General features: G+C 33.0%; 1 protein-coding gene across 2 annotated transcripts in view; it reads left to right on the top strand.

The window, feature by feature from the left end:
• The window catches only part of LOC136027494 (peptidase inhibitor 16-like), an 89,099-nt gene extending 74,067 nt beyond the window's left edge, over window positions 1–15,032 (top strand). For both annotated transcript variants that reach the window (XM_065704807.1, XM_065704806.1), the window contains exons 7-9: window positions 1,564–1,718; window positions 6,068–6,263; window positions 14,525–15,032. In XM_065704807.1, coding sequence (XP_065560879.1) covers window positions 1,564–1,718; window positions 6,068–6,263; window positions 14,525–14,940 — 767 coding nt within the window. In that variant the 3' untranslated portion in view covers window positions 14,941–15,032. The remainder of the gene's footprint in view (window positions 1–1,563; window positions 1,719–6,067; window positions 6,264–14,524) is intronic.
• Window positions 15,033–18,266: the final 3,234 nt, after the last annotated feature.

The following is an 18,266-nucleotide window of genomic DNA, read 5'->3' on the forward strand; positions in this document are numbered from 1 at the left end:
TTAATAATGGAGAAGTGCCTGAGTGATCAAGCACCATTAGTCCTTAGTTTTATTGATTACAAGCAAGCATTTGATCCAGCTGACAGAAGAGTTTTAGTAAAAATCTTATCTTTGTAATGGTATAGCAGACAAATACATTAAAGTGATTATTGCTTTTTGCGAAAAAAAAAAATACTACAGCGGTTAAGGTAGGAAATGAGGAGAGCAGCTGGTTCCGTATTAAATTAAGAGTTATGAAGAGTTGTGTTCTACCCCTATTTATATGGATCATTTTGATAGAATTTTTCTTGAGAATCACAGGAACGGATATGGGCAAACACGAAGTCAACTGAGAAAAAAGTATTTCCTAGACTTCGACTATGCCAATGATTTAAGCATCTTAGATGAAAGTGTGAGTGAAATAAATGAACTTTTAGAAGCTTTGCGCGCTCATGATGGTAGAATAGGCTTGAAAATTAACGTTAAGAAAACAAAGTCGCAATTACTAGTATTATTAGTAAAGACAGTGGGAGCAGTGAAAATGTTAAAAGTAGAATAGCCAAGGCTCAGGGTTTTATTTTTCATAGTTTAAAATTTAGCAAGAATAGGAAGAAAAGTCTGTGAACCAATATTAGAACATTAGAAGCTACAGTGATGACAGAGATCAAATATAGTTCTTAAGCATGGGCTCTCCTGATGATTTCCCGAGAAATTACCTACGAATAGTTTTGGTTACCGGCTGATTCACCGTATTTCAAACTGTACCAAAGCATATATGATTCTCTCCAATCACAAAAAAGTATGACCAAAATATCTACCTTTGCTACATAGGCTTACACTACCAAGAGTCAAAAGTTCCTCTGAGTAAACTTAATATGGTTTCAAAAACTTCCTCCCTAAATATGACAAGTGTTAGAAAAAATAAACTTTTCGAGCCGGAGACATAGAATTCAATTAGCTGTTTCACTACAAAAATTTGTTAGAGCTTGAATGTTTTGATAATATCCATAAGGTTTTTATGCATATATGGGCGACAATATTGACAGATAGCCATGCTGCAGGAAAGCAAATTCAAACAAACTTCTAAGCTTTTTTGATTTCTTAGAGATTAAAACAGTGAAATGAGTCAGCAGTTTTGCTAGTGGATTTTTGGAGGTTTCACGCCCTTCCTCCCTAAATGTGAAAATAGAAAGAAAGAATATACTTTTTGACATATGATGTAGCAATCGATTAACTCTTTTTCCTGAGAAAATTTCCTGACCCTGGGAGTCTAAATAGGATCCAAATGCATCTTGTGCGTCTATGGGTAATACTCTTGATTGAAAACCGTGTTACAGTGAAGCAAATTCAAACAAACTTCAGAATTTTTCTTGATTTTTCAGAGATTAAATTTCTTTTAATTTTTTAAAAAATTAAATAAGTAGTAATTTTTTATAATAATAAGTAATTAATAAGTAATAATTATTAATAAATAAGTAATAGTAAATAAGTAATAAGTAATAATAAATAATAAGTAATTTAAAAAAAAATAAGTAAAAATTAAATAAAAAAAAATAAATTAAAAAGAGATTAAAAATTTTTCAGAGATGAATAGAAATGCAATAGCTGTTGTCCCCTCAAAGCTTTCAACTTTTGATTCATCGTTGACGTCGACGGAACTAACTACTACTAATTCACCAATTTTGTCACGATTGAAGTTTCCCAAGGTGCCATTCAAACTTTCAAAACCGAAAGCACTGGTAAGTATGTTTATGTTTGTATTCTTTCTTTTTAGTTTTTTCTTTTACGAACGAAAGAAAATGACAAATAAATAATCGCGATCAACAATACTTAATTTTTGGAACACACCAAATGATTTTGACTTTGGAATGCTTAAGCACTAACGCCATCTATTAAAATTTTTTATTATTAAATCTAGATGAGGCGACTCCGTTTTTAAAAGAGAGATGTTTTTATTAAGGTTTTACATCGTAAAACCCATCGATTTTTTTCGATTTTTTGAAATATTGGTTCCTTTTAAAGCCTTTGAAAATATACAATGTTTGGAAGTGCTTTTTAAGTTGTTTCATTAAATGAGAAACTAGCCATTGATTTCAGCTAATATGCAAATTAATTATTTATATAGTAATTCCCGGTCAATTACTAGTCTTGAGCAATTGAAATAATTGTGCTCGAAGTTAAAAACAGAATACCAAATCACGAAGCCAGCTGGAGAGTCGAAATAGAACTTCCAGGATAAATATGGTCATTGAGAGAGGAGTTAAGGAGACAAATGTTGCGTTGAAAAGAAGAGCATAAAATATTTGTCTGCTTGTTCTCATATTAAAGTATATGTTAATGCTTTTTTATGCCTCTCAACCAAAAGGCTCTACAACTAGCAATAAAGATTTATTTTTCAAGAAAATGAAGCTGGCTACCCTACTGGATAATCGATATCGCTATCAAATATAACTTAAAAGAACTTAGTTACATTAAGTTACCTTTGCTATTTAAAGTTTTATTACATGATTTTCAAGGACGTAAAAATCATCTTAGATATACTTGAGGATTTTTTGTGTAAGGATATGAGTTCTTTGAAAATGTTTTTTTTTGAGGATTCAGTTTTGGAGTTGATACACCTTAATTTTTAATAAAGTACGAAAACTTTGGGTCAATCCCCCTTTCTAGGACGATAATGAAAAAAAGGTTGATATGGTTAAGACACATTCTCCGGATGGAGGATGACAGATTACCCAAAATCCTCGTTTTCAGGCAACCACCTAGATCCAAGCGAATAGCAGGTCACCCACGAATGGGGTGGAAGGATGTCGTAAGAAAAATCTAAGGGAAATGAGAAATTCTATGAAGAGCGTAAAGCGGAAGGCCTTGAATAGATTAGGGTGGAGGAGGAGTGTACATAACTGTATTGGCATCGGACAGCTTGGTACTACAGTAACTTGTTAGCAGTAGTATTACGTTGCTTCTTTCTGTAGAAAGTAATTTTATGCTACATGGAAAAAAAGAAAATATCATGGAGACTTAGGTTCTGTGGTGGTTCTTAATGCGTGGGGATAATGTGGATTTTAAGTACACCCTATGTGCGTAATTCTAAGATGTGTCTATTGATAATTGGACAAAATAAAGAGAAAGCCTTAAAAGCAATAACAGATTTATGGACAGGAGGGAAGGAAAACGTAGGAGGAAAAGGAAAATAACTGCAAGAATATTTTACTTATGTCAAACCAGGCTTCCTCAGCGTCCCAGTTGACTAGTTATCGGTGGTGCTATCGCTCTGTTGGTGTAAGTGTAAAACTTACACCAACTGTTGGTGTAAACTTACATCGCTCTGTTGGTGTAATCGTTCTGTTGGTGTAAGTGTAGTTATGTTGGTGTAAGTGTTGGTGTAAGTGTATATCGCTCTGTTGGTGTAAGTTATTGGTGGTGCTATCGCTCTGTGGATTAGTGTAAATTCATGGGAATTTTTTCGTCCTTTTTGTAATCGTAATGGGTATAAAAATTTGACTAAGTAATAGAATATTGAAGCAGCACTTCCTTAAAAGCGGTTTAAAGTTTTTAGTAAAATAAGACATGATTCAAATAGGGCAGGTGTATGAGTTCAAATCAGTTTCCAAGTAAAATCTTATCCAGAAACACCATGCTGACATTGCCCAGCCATATGAAATGAACTACTTACGTATACAGACTTACACACTTACTTACTGCTTATGGAAAACCAACAAATATTTACCTCCGAAAAGAAAATAGTAATACTTCCAGCAGTAATCAGGAAAATCTTGCCAGAGACTCTGACTTACTTACTTATTTTTGTAAGATACAAGCTAAAGTAATCTTTCAGAAAAAAGAGAAATCTAGCATTACACAATAAAATCCTAAAGTAAATATTAAAACAAGAATAATTTTCTTGATTTACTTTTATTTATTTTGCTATAATTGATTTTAACTTTTGGCATCCCATATTTGGACATATTTTGCCAAAAGGGAGTTATAATTTTAGCTCTTTTTTAATTTAATATTGTGCAAAATTTTTTCTTTTCATCAAGTTTTGAAATTAAAATGTGGACTGAATAAAATTGAATTTAATTTAAGATTAGATAAATCTTTCCAGGCCGTTATTAACATTAGCAAATTTTAGATAAGAACTTTGCAAATTTCGGGTCGATTGGAGGTTCAGTTTCATTATCAGACATCGGAAAAAACAATCAGTTATCGGCTGATATAAATAAATTTTTTTGCGTAATTTGTCCAGAAAATGGCACCATACTTCCTCAGCTAATTTGTACTTGTCTACTCCTTGGGGGCAGAACCACCAGCTAAGTCTTTTGATAGGGGAGACAGCAGCACAGGTGAGTCGTAGGAAGTCCAAGTATATTTGATGTCAATACTTTTCAATACACAACCGGCACAGCAATGTTCTAAATGTATGGTGTCCTTTTGAAATTCCCATAAATTTATTTTCATAAGACTTTTACTTTCGATTTGGGTTGAGCTCAAATTTAAAAAAATATTTTTTTTCAACTGAAAGTAATGAGCAACATTAAAACTCAAAACGAACAAAGATTATTCCATATATGAAAGGGTCGGTGAATCTGGCTCACCCTGCGTAAAAATTATTTTCCCTCACTGGAAACTCCTCAGTAGAAATTTCTTTTCACATAAAGTAAATCCCTGCCCCTTTAAACCATAAAATTCCATCTTTGCTGAATAAGACCCCCCTCCCCCTTCCCGTAAAATTTCTTGCGGATGATTCAGCCTGAATAATTCTCTTTAAAATGTTTTTATTTGAAAGAAACTATAATTTTTAGTCGTTTTTCCGACCGCACCGGATATCCTCCCTTTCATTAAAATTTTCGCCGGAAATCCAAACACGCTGAAAATAGCCTCCGAGCAATTCCTGAGGAATAATCTCCCTATGCAAGATTGTGTTGGCAAAGAGAAAACAAGACGAATAAAAAGAATTTCGTATTGCAATTCTGTTCGAAAAGTGCTTTCGTATAGAAAGACTCTACAGATACTGTAAAATTGGTGTAAAGATACGTCAAATTTATCCTGGAAAGTTCAACTCCGAAAGTTCTCCCCTGGGAATCCCATCTCAATCAGAAAATAGCTCCCCCCCTTACCGAAAAATGTCGGTGTACTCCCCTATAACAAATACTATGCCTAACAATGGGCAAATTCAAAACTTAAGAGGCAACTCCCCATGAGCTGAGAGGGGGGGGTCATTTTATCCCTAAAAGCATAGATATTTGATGTTTCAACTATGCTTAACAAAATGGCTCTCTCAAAATTTTTATTCGACAAATTTGGGAGGAAAACGGGCCTGGGAGGAGACCCGTTTTCTAATAAAAACTTCTAATAAAAACGTTTTCTAATAAAATCTTCTTGTTTTTTAAAATAAAAACAAGTCTGTGATGTTTCTTCTGGCAAAAAATCAAAATTCTACATTTTTATCTATAGGAGCTTGTAACTTCTACACTGGGGTTTTCTGATACGCTAAATCTATATTTTTTATAGTTTTTTTTTGCATAGAAACGCATCGTACATGAAGTCAGAAACAAAAAAAGGAATGTATTTTAGAGAAGCCCATTCTTTAAGGAAAGGATAGCAATTTCTACTTGTATAAATTTAGTTAAGAAAAACATATTATTACCTAAAAAATTTTCAAGAACTTGTTAACTTTTGTCCTAGGTATGATATCTTTCAGTTAGGTCACGTAATGCTTAGATACTCCTATCCAAGAATTTCCCAAACATAGGGCGGAAACAGTTTTCACCGAAATGTAAGTTCTTGGTCTACAACTAAAGAGTAGCCAATACGCGAAGAAATTTTTTTTACGTATTTCTAAATATCCCAAAACGATGTCATTCGCACAAAAAAAGAACAGTAAGAAAAATTCTATCCTCTGAAAGTTAAAGCTAAAGTCTGGAAACTATCCAAAATTGAAAATTTTGGAGCGACGTCTTGCTGTGCGTGTGCCTGCTTAAGGGCATGATAAATATATCTGTATGAAAAATAAACTGTATGGGTGATTTCGATTAGCCTAATAATTTAATTCTGGCATTAAAGTTTACAAGAGTACTCTCAATTTCAGGTGCACAATCCCTTCAATTTTTCTTCACCCTTCCGTCGACCGAATATAATTGATTTATCAAGCCGATCTTTGTCAAGCTTCAGAACTGCTTCAGATAACAAAGAGGATTTTGGATCTGTTACTTTGCCGTGCAGTTTACTAGGAATTGACAAACTATGTAACTTCATCTATCAGGGAGAAAAGTGGCACAGTGAAGGTAAGAATAGCACTAAACCGGATTGGTTCCAAGGGGTGGTTTCGGAGTGTATAACCCCCAGAAGTTCAGATGTTGCACTAACTACTGGGGTTGTGGGGTGAAAATGGCCAATGAGAAGCTCAAGTTTCATGGTTCCTCCCCCTCAAATATTAGTTCTGTATCCGACCCTGTTTGGCCCTGGGGCTTAACTTGAACAAAAGATATAAGTTCACATAATTCACGTTTTCTGGATACTGCTTGTCCAACATTTCATGGTGGGTGGTTTAATAATCCTAACCTAATTTTCAATTAATTTTACATTTAAGATCTTTATTTTACAACTGAATAAATAGTTCCAGGGGGAATTCTCAGGTAGAAATTCTCAGAGTGATCAGATGTTGAAGAAACAAAATAAGTGAATTTCACCCAAACACTTTTTTGGCAAAACCAACAAAAAGGCAAGAGCAACACTTCCCGTTGCCAGTAACGTAATTTTTTGTGTTGCTAGGTAATAATTATATTTCCATGTTCTTGGAATTTCCTTTTCTTTTCAGATCCCAGCAACTTGTGACGGTAAGCTAGCAAATTTACAAAATTTAGAACATAAAATTCGTTTTGTATAGTATTTTGCCAACTCAGGTTCGTTGTCTGATAAAAACATAATAGCTTCTTTATTAGCATGAGTAGCCTTCTCAAAACTTGTGCTATTGAAAGCCATATAATATTTGCGGGAAATGACTTAAAGTTGAAATCTGCAGTTATTTCTTTATAAAAAAAAAGAATAGTAAAAATGTAAAAGTGAAAATCTGAAAGTCTCACCAGCGCCATTTTTGACATAATTCAATATTTCTACTAAATATTTTGGCACTTTGTAAGACCCTTCATGCCCTTTCTACGTCGCCAGTAGCTCTCGTTGAAAAAGTGAAAGTTCGGCCTCCAATATATACTCATTTAACATTGTTGTGAACCTTTGGCGTCATTACCCCTGTATATCTGCTGTAAATCCCAATGCATCCCAATCAATCAGGCCCAGTAGCAGATTCAAGATTTTAGGAAGGGGTGGGGGCATGTTCTGAAAAATTCTCATTGTTAATTAAGCCTAAATACCTTAAGGATATTGAAAGTTTTATGCTTCTATTCGTCGTTTAGCTGTTATACTGTAAACTATCCACAAAATTAAATTTATAAAAACGCTATTAATATGACACAAGTTCTTGCCTCCTATTTCCACTAATAGCAATTCTCAGTGGCTGAAAGAGGTCTTTAAACCATTAGTTTAAGTCATTTTCTTAAAAAATGGCCTTTTTGAAAAACGCTACGGCCTATGAATAACACTGTAATTTCATTTCTCAGCCAAGTTTTCAATCCTTCTCACAGCAGAAAAACTCTGTTCAATAGATCGCCAAACAGGCAAGGTGGGTGATGAGGATCAGCAAGAATGCTGAAATATTCGAGGAAATATACCACTACCATATGTGGTGCTATATTTCCATATGTGGAAATATAGCACATATAGCATACCATAGCACCAGCTGTGTTTCTGTAATTTTCCCCTAGTGTTTCAGGTATTCTAACTGTACCTTCATTGCTTTTTCTTAGACGAATTTTCCATTTTGTCGCTTCTCCGGTTAGGGCAGATTCACAAACCGATCAGGAGGGGAACCAGTTACTGTTTAGTATCATGCCACTATTAGGAAATTGTTTTGACAGTTTCTATAGAATATATTGCCAAGGGCATATTGAGCTTAAAATTATCACTGGTTTTCGCTGAAAATCGACTTTCTAAGCTCAAAATGATCGTGTTCAAGAGAGAAATGAGAACTGACCGTCCTTAATATTCTTGTAATGTGCGAGAGAGCAAATCTCCCCCAAAAATCTTCAGATAAACAGATGTTGTCTATAGAATAACATCTGAGCTTGGATGAGTTAGACTGATTTAAAGCTTGGAGCTCAACGAGTAAAGAGATTTCTAAGAAATGAAAGGATACAATAAAGGAAAAAAAAAATCAAATATGTGAAAAAACGAAGACTTTGTTGGCTAGAAGCAAAATATGAAGACAAAAATCAAGCAAATATTTCGACTGGGATCTTCGCCAACTCGTCCTCAGTGCTAAAAAAAAAAATTATTTTCAAATCTCATTCATTAAAATTTTTTCTTTAAATTTTTCAATTAAAATTTTTCAATAAAATTCATTAAAATTTTTCAATTAAAATTTTTCTAATTCATTAAAATTTTGTGTTCATCCAATTGTTCTCTTAGTTATTGATTGGTCCTGCCAATTTAAAATTTTCCTCATGAACTCAGGACTCTGTAGACACCACTGCCTAGTATAGGGTCAGTTTTATCCTTTCTCAAGTTGAAAGAATATTGAACTTTGTGAATTTTTCTAAGCTTCTCGCTGAGTTTCGAGGCGTATGGTAATGTAGTAAAAGTTTGGTTCTCAATCGTCGGTGTAACTGAATCAAGGGGAACGGGTTTCTTATTTTCCTATATTACCTTTTTTAATCTGCAGGTTTAAACAAAACAAAATACCAAAGAAAATTATTAATTAAAGTATTTAATTATTATTTAATTATTAATTATTAAAAAACTATTAAAAATTAAGTATATAATGAAATACAATATATAATCATAATAAAATAAATTATAAATGAATTATCAAAAATATAATAAAATAAAATATATAATTAAATATGTATGAAAATTATTAAGAAATAATTAATTCTGACATCTATTTAAAAAAAAACTTCGCACAAGAAGAGCAAAAGGAATAGAAAAATAACATATGACGGAAATCTTAGACAATAGCTTTTTTCAATTTATATTTGAGATATGGCGAACGTTTATTTTCTTACTTAACCCAATGATATTTTTTCATCATTAAGAAATTTTTCAGTCAAGGGGGTCAATAGAACTACCACTTTATGAGTTTCATCAAGTTTAGTCTTACCCATAAAAAGTTACAAGCCTGAGATAAAAAAAATTTCGTCATTATACTTCGTCAATAACCAATGCTATATGTAAACAATGGGCAAAGTTTATAGCTTGCAGCCCTTCCCCAGGGAATTTGGGGGTTAAGTCGTCCTCAAAGACGTAGTTGTTAGATTTTTTTAATATGCTGAACAAAATGGCTATCTTGAAATTTTGATTCTATGACTTTGAAAAAAATGAGCGTGAGAGGGGGCCTAGTTGCCCTCCAATTTTTTGGTCACTTTAAAAAGGCAATAAAACTTTTAATTTCCGTTAGAATGAGCCCTCTCACGAACTTCTAGCACCAATTAATTGATAACGGTCACCCCTAAGAAAAAAAAGCGAAAAAAAAACAGATAAACACACATCCGTGATGTTCCTTCTGCCAAAAAACACAAAAATCTACATTTTTACAGACAGAAGTTTGGAACTTCTATAGCAGGGTTTCCTGATACACTGAGTCTGATGGTGTGATTTTCATTAAGATTCTATGATTTTTGGGTGGTAGATTCCCCTTTTTTGAAAATAAGGCACATTTTTTCAGGCTTCTAACGTTTGATGGGTTAGACTAAATTTGATGAAAGTTGTATGTCTAAATTCAGCGTACAAATCCGATTCATTTGATGTGTGCTTTGGTATTAAAGTTTCGGTTACTATTGAGCTGGCTAGCTCTTCACTACAGTTCGTTACCACAAACTCTTCGATGAGTTTTCGAAAGGAGGGATCCTAACTTTAATCCAACCTTCACCTTCGCTGCTTCCAGAGCCTCGCGCAATTTCTCATTAAATTTGAAGAGTAAACACTCTCTTGTTTCAATTTAAATCTTTTTGAAAATCTAAAAGCTCATAAATTCATACAGCTCTTGTTGAGTTCAAGAAATAGAAATCTTGAGCGATGAAATCTACGGAACCCAGAATAGTATTAAATAAATAAATAAATATTTTTTAAACTGAAAGTAAGGAGCCACATTAAAAGTTAAGACGAACAGAAATTACTCCGTATATGAAAGGGGCCTTTTCTTCTCAACGCACGACTCTTTACGCTAAAGTTTGACTCTTTCTCTTAGCTCTACCTTTTAAAACAGTAAAAAACTTTAGCGTAAAGAGCGGGGCATTGAGGAGGCAAAGCCCCTTTCATATACGGAGTAATCTCTGTTCGTTTTAAATTTTAATGTCGCTCCTTACTTGCAGTTAAAAAAACTTTTCTTATTTAATTTCTGAACGTTTTTGAATTAATGCATGTTTGATTTTGGCTCTCCTCACATAAATAATTAAAACAAAATTAATATTTTTTTGGCTTAATGGCTTTCTCATAGTTTTAATCGAAAGATTTTGAGAAAAAAGGAGCGGGGGAGGAGGTCTAGTTACCCTCCAATTTTTGATAACTTAAAAAGGCAACCATAACTTTTAACTTTTTACGAACATTTTCATTAGTAAAAAATAGACGTAACTTCCGAATTAACTTTCGTAACCAACTTCTATATTCGTATATTTTTATTACCTATATGCGGGGGTTCACTCCCTCGTCAATACCTTACTCTCTACACTAAAGCTTAATTTTGTCCGAATTCCTTAAGAATGACCCCTGAATCACAAAGGCCGTAGAATAAATAGTTGACATTGCTAAAAAATACTTTAGCGTAAAGAGCGAGGTATTACGAGGGGGTGAATTCCTTATATGCGTAGTAATTTCTGTTCGTTTCAATTTTTGATACTGCTTCTTACTTTCAGTTGAAAAAACTTTTCATATTTATTTTTTCATAGTTTTTTTTTAAATAATGTTAGAAAATTCTGCGCCCCCTTTATTGAAATTATCTTCCACCATGACAAATTCCTCCACGGAAAGATCCTCCCACGTAACATCCCCCTCCCATCAACTTCTCCCCTCTCCCAAGCCAAAAAAAATCCCCCTGAAAACGTCTGTACACTTCCCAATAACCATTATTATATGTAAACACTGGTCAAAGTTTGTAACTTGCAGCCCCCCCAAGGGGATTGTGGCGGAGTAAGTCATCCCTAAAGACATAGTTATTAGGTTTTTCGAGTATGGTGAATAAAATGGCTATCTCATAATTTTGATCCAGTGACTTTGGGGGAAAATGAGCGTGGGAGGGGACCTAGGTGCCCTCCAGTTTTTTGGTCTCTTAAAAATGGTACTAGAACTTTTAATTTCCATTATAATGATCCCTCTCGCAATATTCTAGGAACACTGCATCGATACGATCACCCCTGGGGAAAAAAACAACGAAAAAAAACAAATAAACACGCATCCGTGATCTTTCTTCTGGCGAAAAATGCTAAATTCCACATTTTTGTAGATAAGAGCTTGAAACTTCTACATTAGAGTTCTCCAATACGTTGAATCAAATGGTTTGATTTTCGTTAAGATTGTAAGACTTTTAGGGGGTACTTTCCCCTATTTTCTAAAATGAGGCAAATTTTTTCAGGCGCGTAACTTTTGATGGGTAGGACTAAACTTGATGAAACTTATATATTTAAAATCAGCATTAAAATGCGATTCTTTGATGTAACTATTTGTATCAAAATTCTATTTTTTATAGTTTCGGTTACTATTGAGCGGGGTCGCTCCTTACTACAGTTCGTTACCACAAACAGTTTGATTCAACGGACATCAGCAACATATATCAAGTTTACCATGTCTAACTCAATTGAATGTTCATTTGAGATACTCTTTCCACAACAAAGTAAAGATGAATACAAAGATATTGCTTTTTTAGATTAGTTTGAAGTAAAGAAAATCGTGTAATTTTGTATATATTGATAACCACAAGGTTTGCTTGGTAGCAAACTTGCTAGGAATGATTTTAGTGGATAAAAAAGGCGTGAGGTGTTACTGGTCGGGACAGCATTTAACAACTTTTAAGGAGAAACTGCAATTCCTTTACTGCTCCCACATGTATCATTGAATGGAGAAGAAAAATCAATTCAAATTTTTATGCTGCGTATAATAGTTTTGCAATAGAGGTGTGTAGGCTCATTCAGTAGAGGGAACCGATGAAATACTATAAGTTTAAATACTTTAAACATTTTGAAGGTCTGTCTTTAGTGTGCTATTACGTGCTACGAAAAAATGTCTTACCTCATTTTAGTTAAGATTAAGTATATTTCAGATAGTTCAATTTCAAATATAAAACTGATCATATATCATTTTTATTAGCACTCCGTACCTTGGATTGACAAATAATCAAGTTTATTTTGCTATAAGGTACTTCGGATTATTTCACATTTTTTTGGGAGATACCTAATTTGCTCTGGGCAAGAGCTCACTAGTCAAAACAAATTATGTATGATGATTTTTCGTTGGGATTGATTATTAATTGTCATTGAATTGACAATGTTTACTAGCAGTGTTAGAGGAACTTAGTTAAATTCTTCAAATCTAGATACTATAAACTTCATTAATTTTCATAAAACGTATGAGCTTCATTATGTGATTAAATAAAAAAAAACTAGTTTTTTTAACTGAAAGTAAGGAGCGACATTAAAACTTAAAACGAACAGAAATTACTCCGTATATGAAATGGGTTGTCCCCTCCGCAGTCCCTCGCTCTTTACGCTAAAGTTTGACTCTTTGCCACAATTCTACTTTTTAAAACAACTAAAAACTTTAGCGTAAAGAGCGTGGGACTGCGGAGGGGACAACCCATTTCATATACGGAGTAATTTCTGTTCGTTTTAAGTTTTAATGTCGCTCCTTACTTTCAGTTAAAAAAACTAGTTTTTTTTATTTAATTTCTGAACGTTTTTGAATTAATGCATGTTTGATTTTGGCTCTCCTCACATAAATTATTGAAATGAAATTAGTATATTAATTTTTTTTTGGCTAAATGGCTTTCTCTTAGTTTTGATCAGACGATTTTGAGAAATAAGGGGTGGGGAAGGAGGCCTAGCTGCCCTCCAATTTTTCGGTTACTTAAAAAGGCTACTAGAACTTTTAATATTCAACGAACGTTTTTATTAGTAAAAAATATACGTAACTTAAGAATTAACTTACGTAACAAATTTTTATATTCTTATACTTTTATTATGTGTACGAGGGGGTTTGTACCCTCGTTAATACCTCGCTCTTTACACTAAATCGTAAGTTTTGTTCCAATTCTTTAAGTATGACCCCTGAATCAAATAGGCCGTAGAATAAATAGTTGAAATCACTAAAAATATTTTAGCATAAAGAGCGAGGTATTTATCTCCTCCTAAATACCTCGCTCTTTATGCTAAAGTATTTTTAGAACCCTTCATATGCGTAATAATCTCTGTTTGTTTTAAATTTCAATGCTATTCCTTACTTTCATTTGAAAAAACGTTTTCATGTTTATTTTTTCATTGTTTTTTTTTTTATAGTAATGCTAGAAAATCCTGCGCCCTTTTCATTGAATTTTTTTCCCCCATGGCATATTTCTCCAAGGAAAGATCCTCCCACATAGCCCCCTCCCTCAACCCTACCCCCGAAACCAAAAAAATCCCCCTGAAAACGTCTGTACACTTCCCAATAACCATTATTATATGTAAACACTGGTTGAAGTTTGTAACTTGCAACCCCTCCCCCAGGGACTGTGGGGGAGTAAGTCATCCCCAAAAACATAGTTATTAAGATTTTCGACTATGCCAAACAAAATGGCTATCTCAAAATTTTGATACGTTGACTTTGGGGAAACAATGAGCGTGGGAGGGGGCCTAGATGCCCTCCAATTTTTTTGGTCACTTAAAAAGGGCACTAGAACTTTTCATTTCCGTTAGAATGAGCCCTATTGCGACATTCTAAGACCACTTGGTCGATACAATGACCCCTGGGAAAAAAAAAAAACAAAACAAAAAAACAAACAAATAAACACGCACCCGTGATTTGTCTTTTGGCAAAAAATGCAAAATTCCACATTTTTGTAGATAGGAGCTTGAAACTTCTACAGTATGGTTCTCTGATACGCTGAATCTGATGGTGTCATTTTCGTTCAGATCCTACGACTTTTAGGGGGTGTTTCCCCCTATTTTCCTAAATAAGGCAAATTTTCTCAGGCTCGTAACTTTTGATGGCTAAGACTAAACTTGATGAAATTTATATATTTAAAATCAGCATTAAAATGCAATTCTTTTGATGTAGCTATTTATATCAAAATTCAATTTTTTAGAGTTTTGGTTACTATTGAGCCGGATTGCTCCTTACTACAGTTCGTTACCACGAACTGTTTGATTTCCAAGAATTTCCAAAATCTGTTCCATGATCTCTTTCCTTTGATTTGGAAGATGTAACGGAGAGATGTAACAATTAATGTATAACATACTTTTTATTTTAGGTAATTTTGTTTCATCTTCTGTGCCAACAAGAAAGACAACAGAATTGATCCTTGAATCTCCTTTGGAGCCTGATTCAAACTCTCTAACGGGCCGCTACTGTCTTAGAATAGAATTTATTCGTTATGTCCGCATCACCAAGGAAATAACAAGATTTAACATGACCTCAGAGAACCTTGTCATCAGATTGAACCCATCCCAAGGGAAACAAATTGAAATCCCAATTGCAGTGTTGTCAACTAATGAAAAGGAATGGTTAGAGGCAAAAGTAACGATTTCGGGATTCAAAAGTAGATCAAATCTTTCTTTGAAACAATCGGGACCAAATTTACTAAGAGGAAAGATTCCAATACTCAGAAGCAATATATTGATAAACATTTCAATAGGGAACATCCTCCTTGAAAATGGAGCATGTTAATTTGTATGTGATATTTTTCTATTTCCATGTATATTAATGATATTTCAAATTGATACTTTAATTTTATACGTTAATAAATATTTTTTTTATGATTTCTTTTTCAAATGATGTGTACTCTGTTCTGATTTCTAAGTAGTGGGATCAGAAAGCTAAGATTGTAATGCCAATTTTTTTTTCTTGGCAGCAAGTTGGAATAAGCGCCACCCCAACAGCTAGTATATATATATATATATATATATATATATATATATATATATATATATATATATATATATATATATATATATATATATATATATATATATATATATATATATATATATATATATATATATATATAAATGAACTTACATCAAATTGTGAGGATTAAAACTGAATAATTAAAAACACTTTTTAAAACTTTTTTTTTTAAATAGCCCTAGCATCCTTACTTCAACGAAGTTCAACCAGGACTGGCGAAAAAGAATGAAATGAGAATATAAGCTCATTCAAAGTATAGAGAATAAAATGATTAGATGCAATTTCTTAAAGCTAATCTTGCTTGTTTAGCAGCCTGTCTCAAAGGCCTTTTCGTAGTTGGTTCAGTACTATCATAAATCGGTTTAGTAAAATATTTTGCTAGATCATTTTTAATTAAATTTGAGTATAAAGAATTTAGTGAGTATTCCCCTAAGTCCCTGTTCAAAGAAATATTATTATTTATTTTGAGATTAATTTCGATTGATTCCTGAACCACCTGTTTTATTCCCAAATCATTACTGATGAGTGATGAGTTTTCAAAAAGTATCATGTGGCACGGATTATTAAATATATGCCAACCTAAAGCAGAATCAAAGGAGTTGTTGGAACTATTTGAAATTAAGGCCTTGTCTATGTCATTTTTATGCTGTTGTAACCGTTTGTCTAGATTCTGATGGGTCCTGCCGACATAGTATTCTTCGCAATCACAAGGTATTTGATAGACCCCTCTTTGGCGAGTAACTGGGGTCTTATCTTTACCCGAATTTAAGAAATTGATGATTTTAAAATTATTAGTAAAAACTACGTACATATTATTTTTTGTGCAAATATTTTTTAATTTTGTTGTGATCTTTGGGACATACGGAAGATAGACAATATTTGAGGGCTTATCAGTAGCCTCACATTGTGAAGTGTCTTCTTCGATTTTACAAGAATGCCTTTTTATTCTACGGTTAATTATTTTGATGACAAAAGGAATGGGGTATCCATTACCAAAAAGAATATCTCTGATAAAGTTTATTTCTGGATTTATATATGAATTGGAGCCAATATTCAGGGCACGATCAATGAGGGAAGTTACAACTGCTCTTTTAACTTGTGGGGGGTGATTTGAATTAAATTGAAGATATCTATTGTTTTGTATTGGCTTTCGATATATAGTAAAAGCCAGTTTATCAGCATTACGAATAATTAATACATCTAAAAACGGTAGCTTATTAACAATTTCAACTTCTAGGGTGAACTGCAAATTTCGGTCATAAATGTTAAGATGATCTAAGAAGCCCCGAAGCTCAGCTTCTCCATAGTTCCAAAGTGAAATTACGTCATCCATATTACGACCCCAATAGAGGTGTTTTAAAAATTAAGAGTTCAATGCCCAATTCTCAAGATTCTCGACGTAAATATTTGCTAGTAGCCCGGATAAAGGTGCCCCCATGGGTAACCCATTTTTTTGCTGATAAAAGGAATCGCGAAATTGAAAATACATAGAAAACTTATTACAAATTTTAACAAGAGTCATTAAAACTTCACAATCAATTCCTGTCGCTGATCAATTCCTGTCACAACAAAATTAAAAAATATTTGCACAACAAATAATCTGTACGTAGTTTTTACTAATAATTTTAAAATCATCAATTTCTTAAATTCGGGTAAAGATAAGACCCCAGTTACTCGCCAAAGAGGGTTCTTTCCTCAAAATAAATAACAATATTTCTTTGAACAGGGACTTAGGGGAATACTCAATAAATTCTTTATACTCAAATTTAATTAAAAATGATCTAACAAAATATTTTACTAAACCGATTTATAATAGTACTGAACCAACTAAGAAAAGGCCTTTGAGAAAGGCTGCTAAACAAGCAAGATTAGCTTTAAGAAATTGCATCTAATCATTTTATTCTCTGTAGTTTGAATGAGCTTATATTCTCATTTCATTCTTTTTCGCCAGTCCTGGTTGAACTTCGTTGAAGTAAGGATGCTAGGGCTATTTTAAAAAAAAAAAGTCTTAAAAAGTGTTTTTAATTATTCAGTTTTAATCTTCACAATTTGATGTAAGTTCATTTATATATATATATATATATATATATAGTTTCTCTCTTATTCTTGTATTGTGCTGAAGACGGCTCTTGGACATAAGGCCGAAATATCTACAGAAATAATTTCCACTGTCTTGAAAGATTTTCCCTATTATCTCTACTTTGTATTTGTTTGTTATGGAAAGGCAGTGTGGTCTTCGTCGTTATTTTCGATTAAAGTATATCTAGTATTTACATACTAATTTCATAAGTTTGAAAATAAAACGCTTAATGCACATTTTTATGACATCAATTGAAGTCATTACAATAAATTAGGTTTTTGTTATTGCATTTGACACACATTTTTTTTACATTAGCTTCAATTTTTGTAGTATAGACTTATAGTATTGTGCCTAAATGTATATTCAATAATGAAGAGCAGTGTTTTTTTTTTTTCGATAATCAGAATTGAAAAAGTTCGCTCAAAAATATATGTACTACCCAAAAGTAATTATTTGCTGAGTATGCCCTTTTAGTTTTCAAAGGCAAACTGCCGTAGAAATCCATCAAGTTTTTTTCGTGAAAGACTATTTTAAGTGTGATATTACCTTGCAAATCTATCACGTTGATTTGCAAATCTATCGGCCCTACTGAAAGTAAGGAATGACATTAAAACTTAAAGCTAACATAAATTATTCCGTGTATGAAAGGGGCTGTCCCCTTGTCAACTCTCACTCTTTACACTAAAGTTGTTTTTTGTTTTGTTTTTTAAAGTAGAGTTTGAGAAAAAGTCAAACTTCAGTGTAAAGAGTGGGACGTTGAGGAGGAGGGAACAGCCCCTTTAATACACTGCGTGATTTCTGTTCATTTTAAGTTTTAATGTCGCTGCTCACCTTCAGTTAAAAAAACTTCTTTTTTCATTTATTTGTAGGAGTGGCTTGTTTCCTTTAATTTTGGAATAATTTTAAAGACTAACTGTTAGTGATAATATGGGACGCTCCTGGAGTGTTCGTCCATGTCTCGACTGCAGGTGGATTAATGCTAGTCATGGCTTTTGAACTAGTACTT

Source organism: Artemia franciscana, chromosome 5 (assembly GCF_032884065.1).
Source record: "Artemia franciscana chromosome 5, ASM3288406v1, whole genome shotgun sequence".
Taxonomy (NCBI): Eukaryota; Metazoa; Arthropoda; class Branchiopoda; order Anostraca; family Artemiidae; genus Artemia; species Artemia franciscana.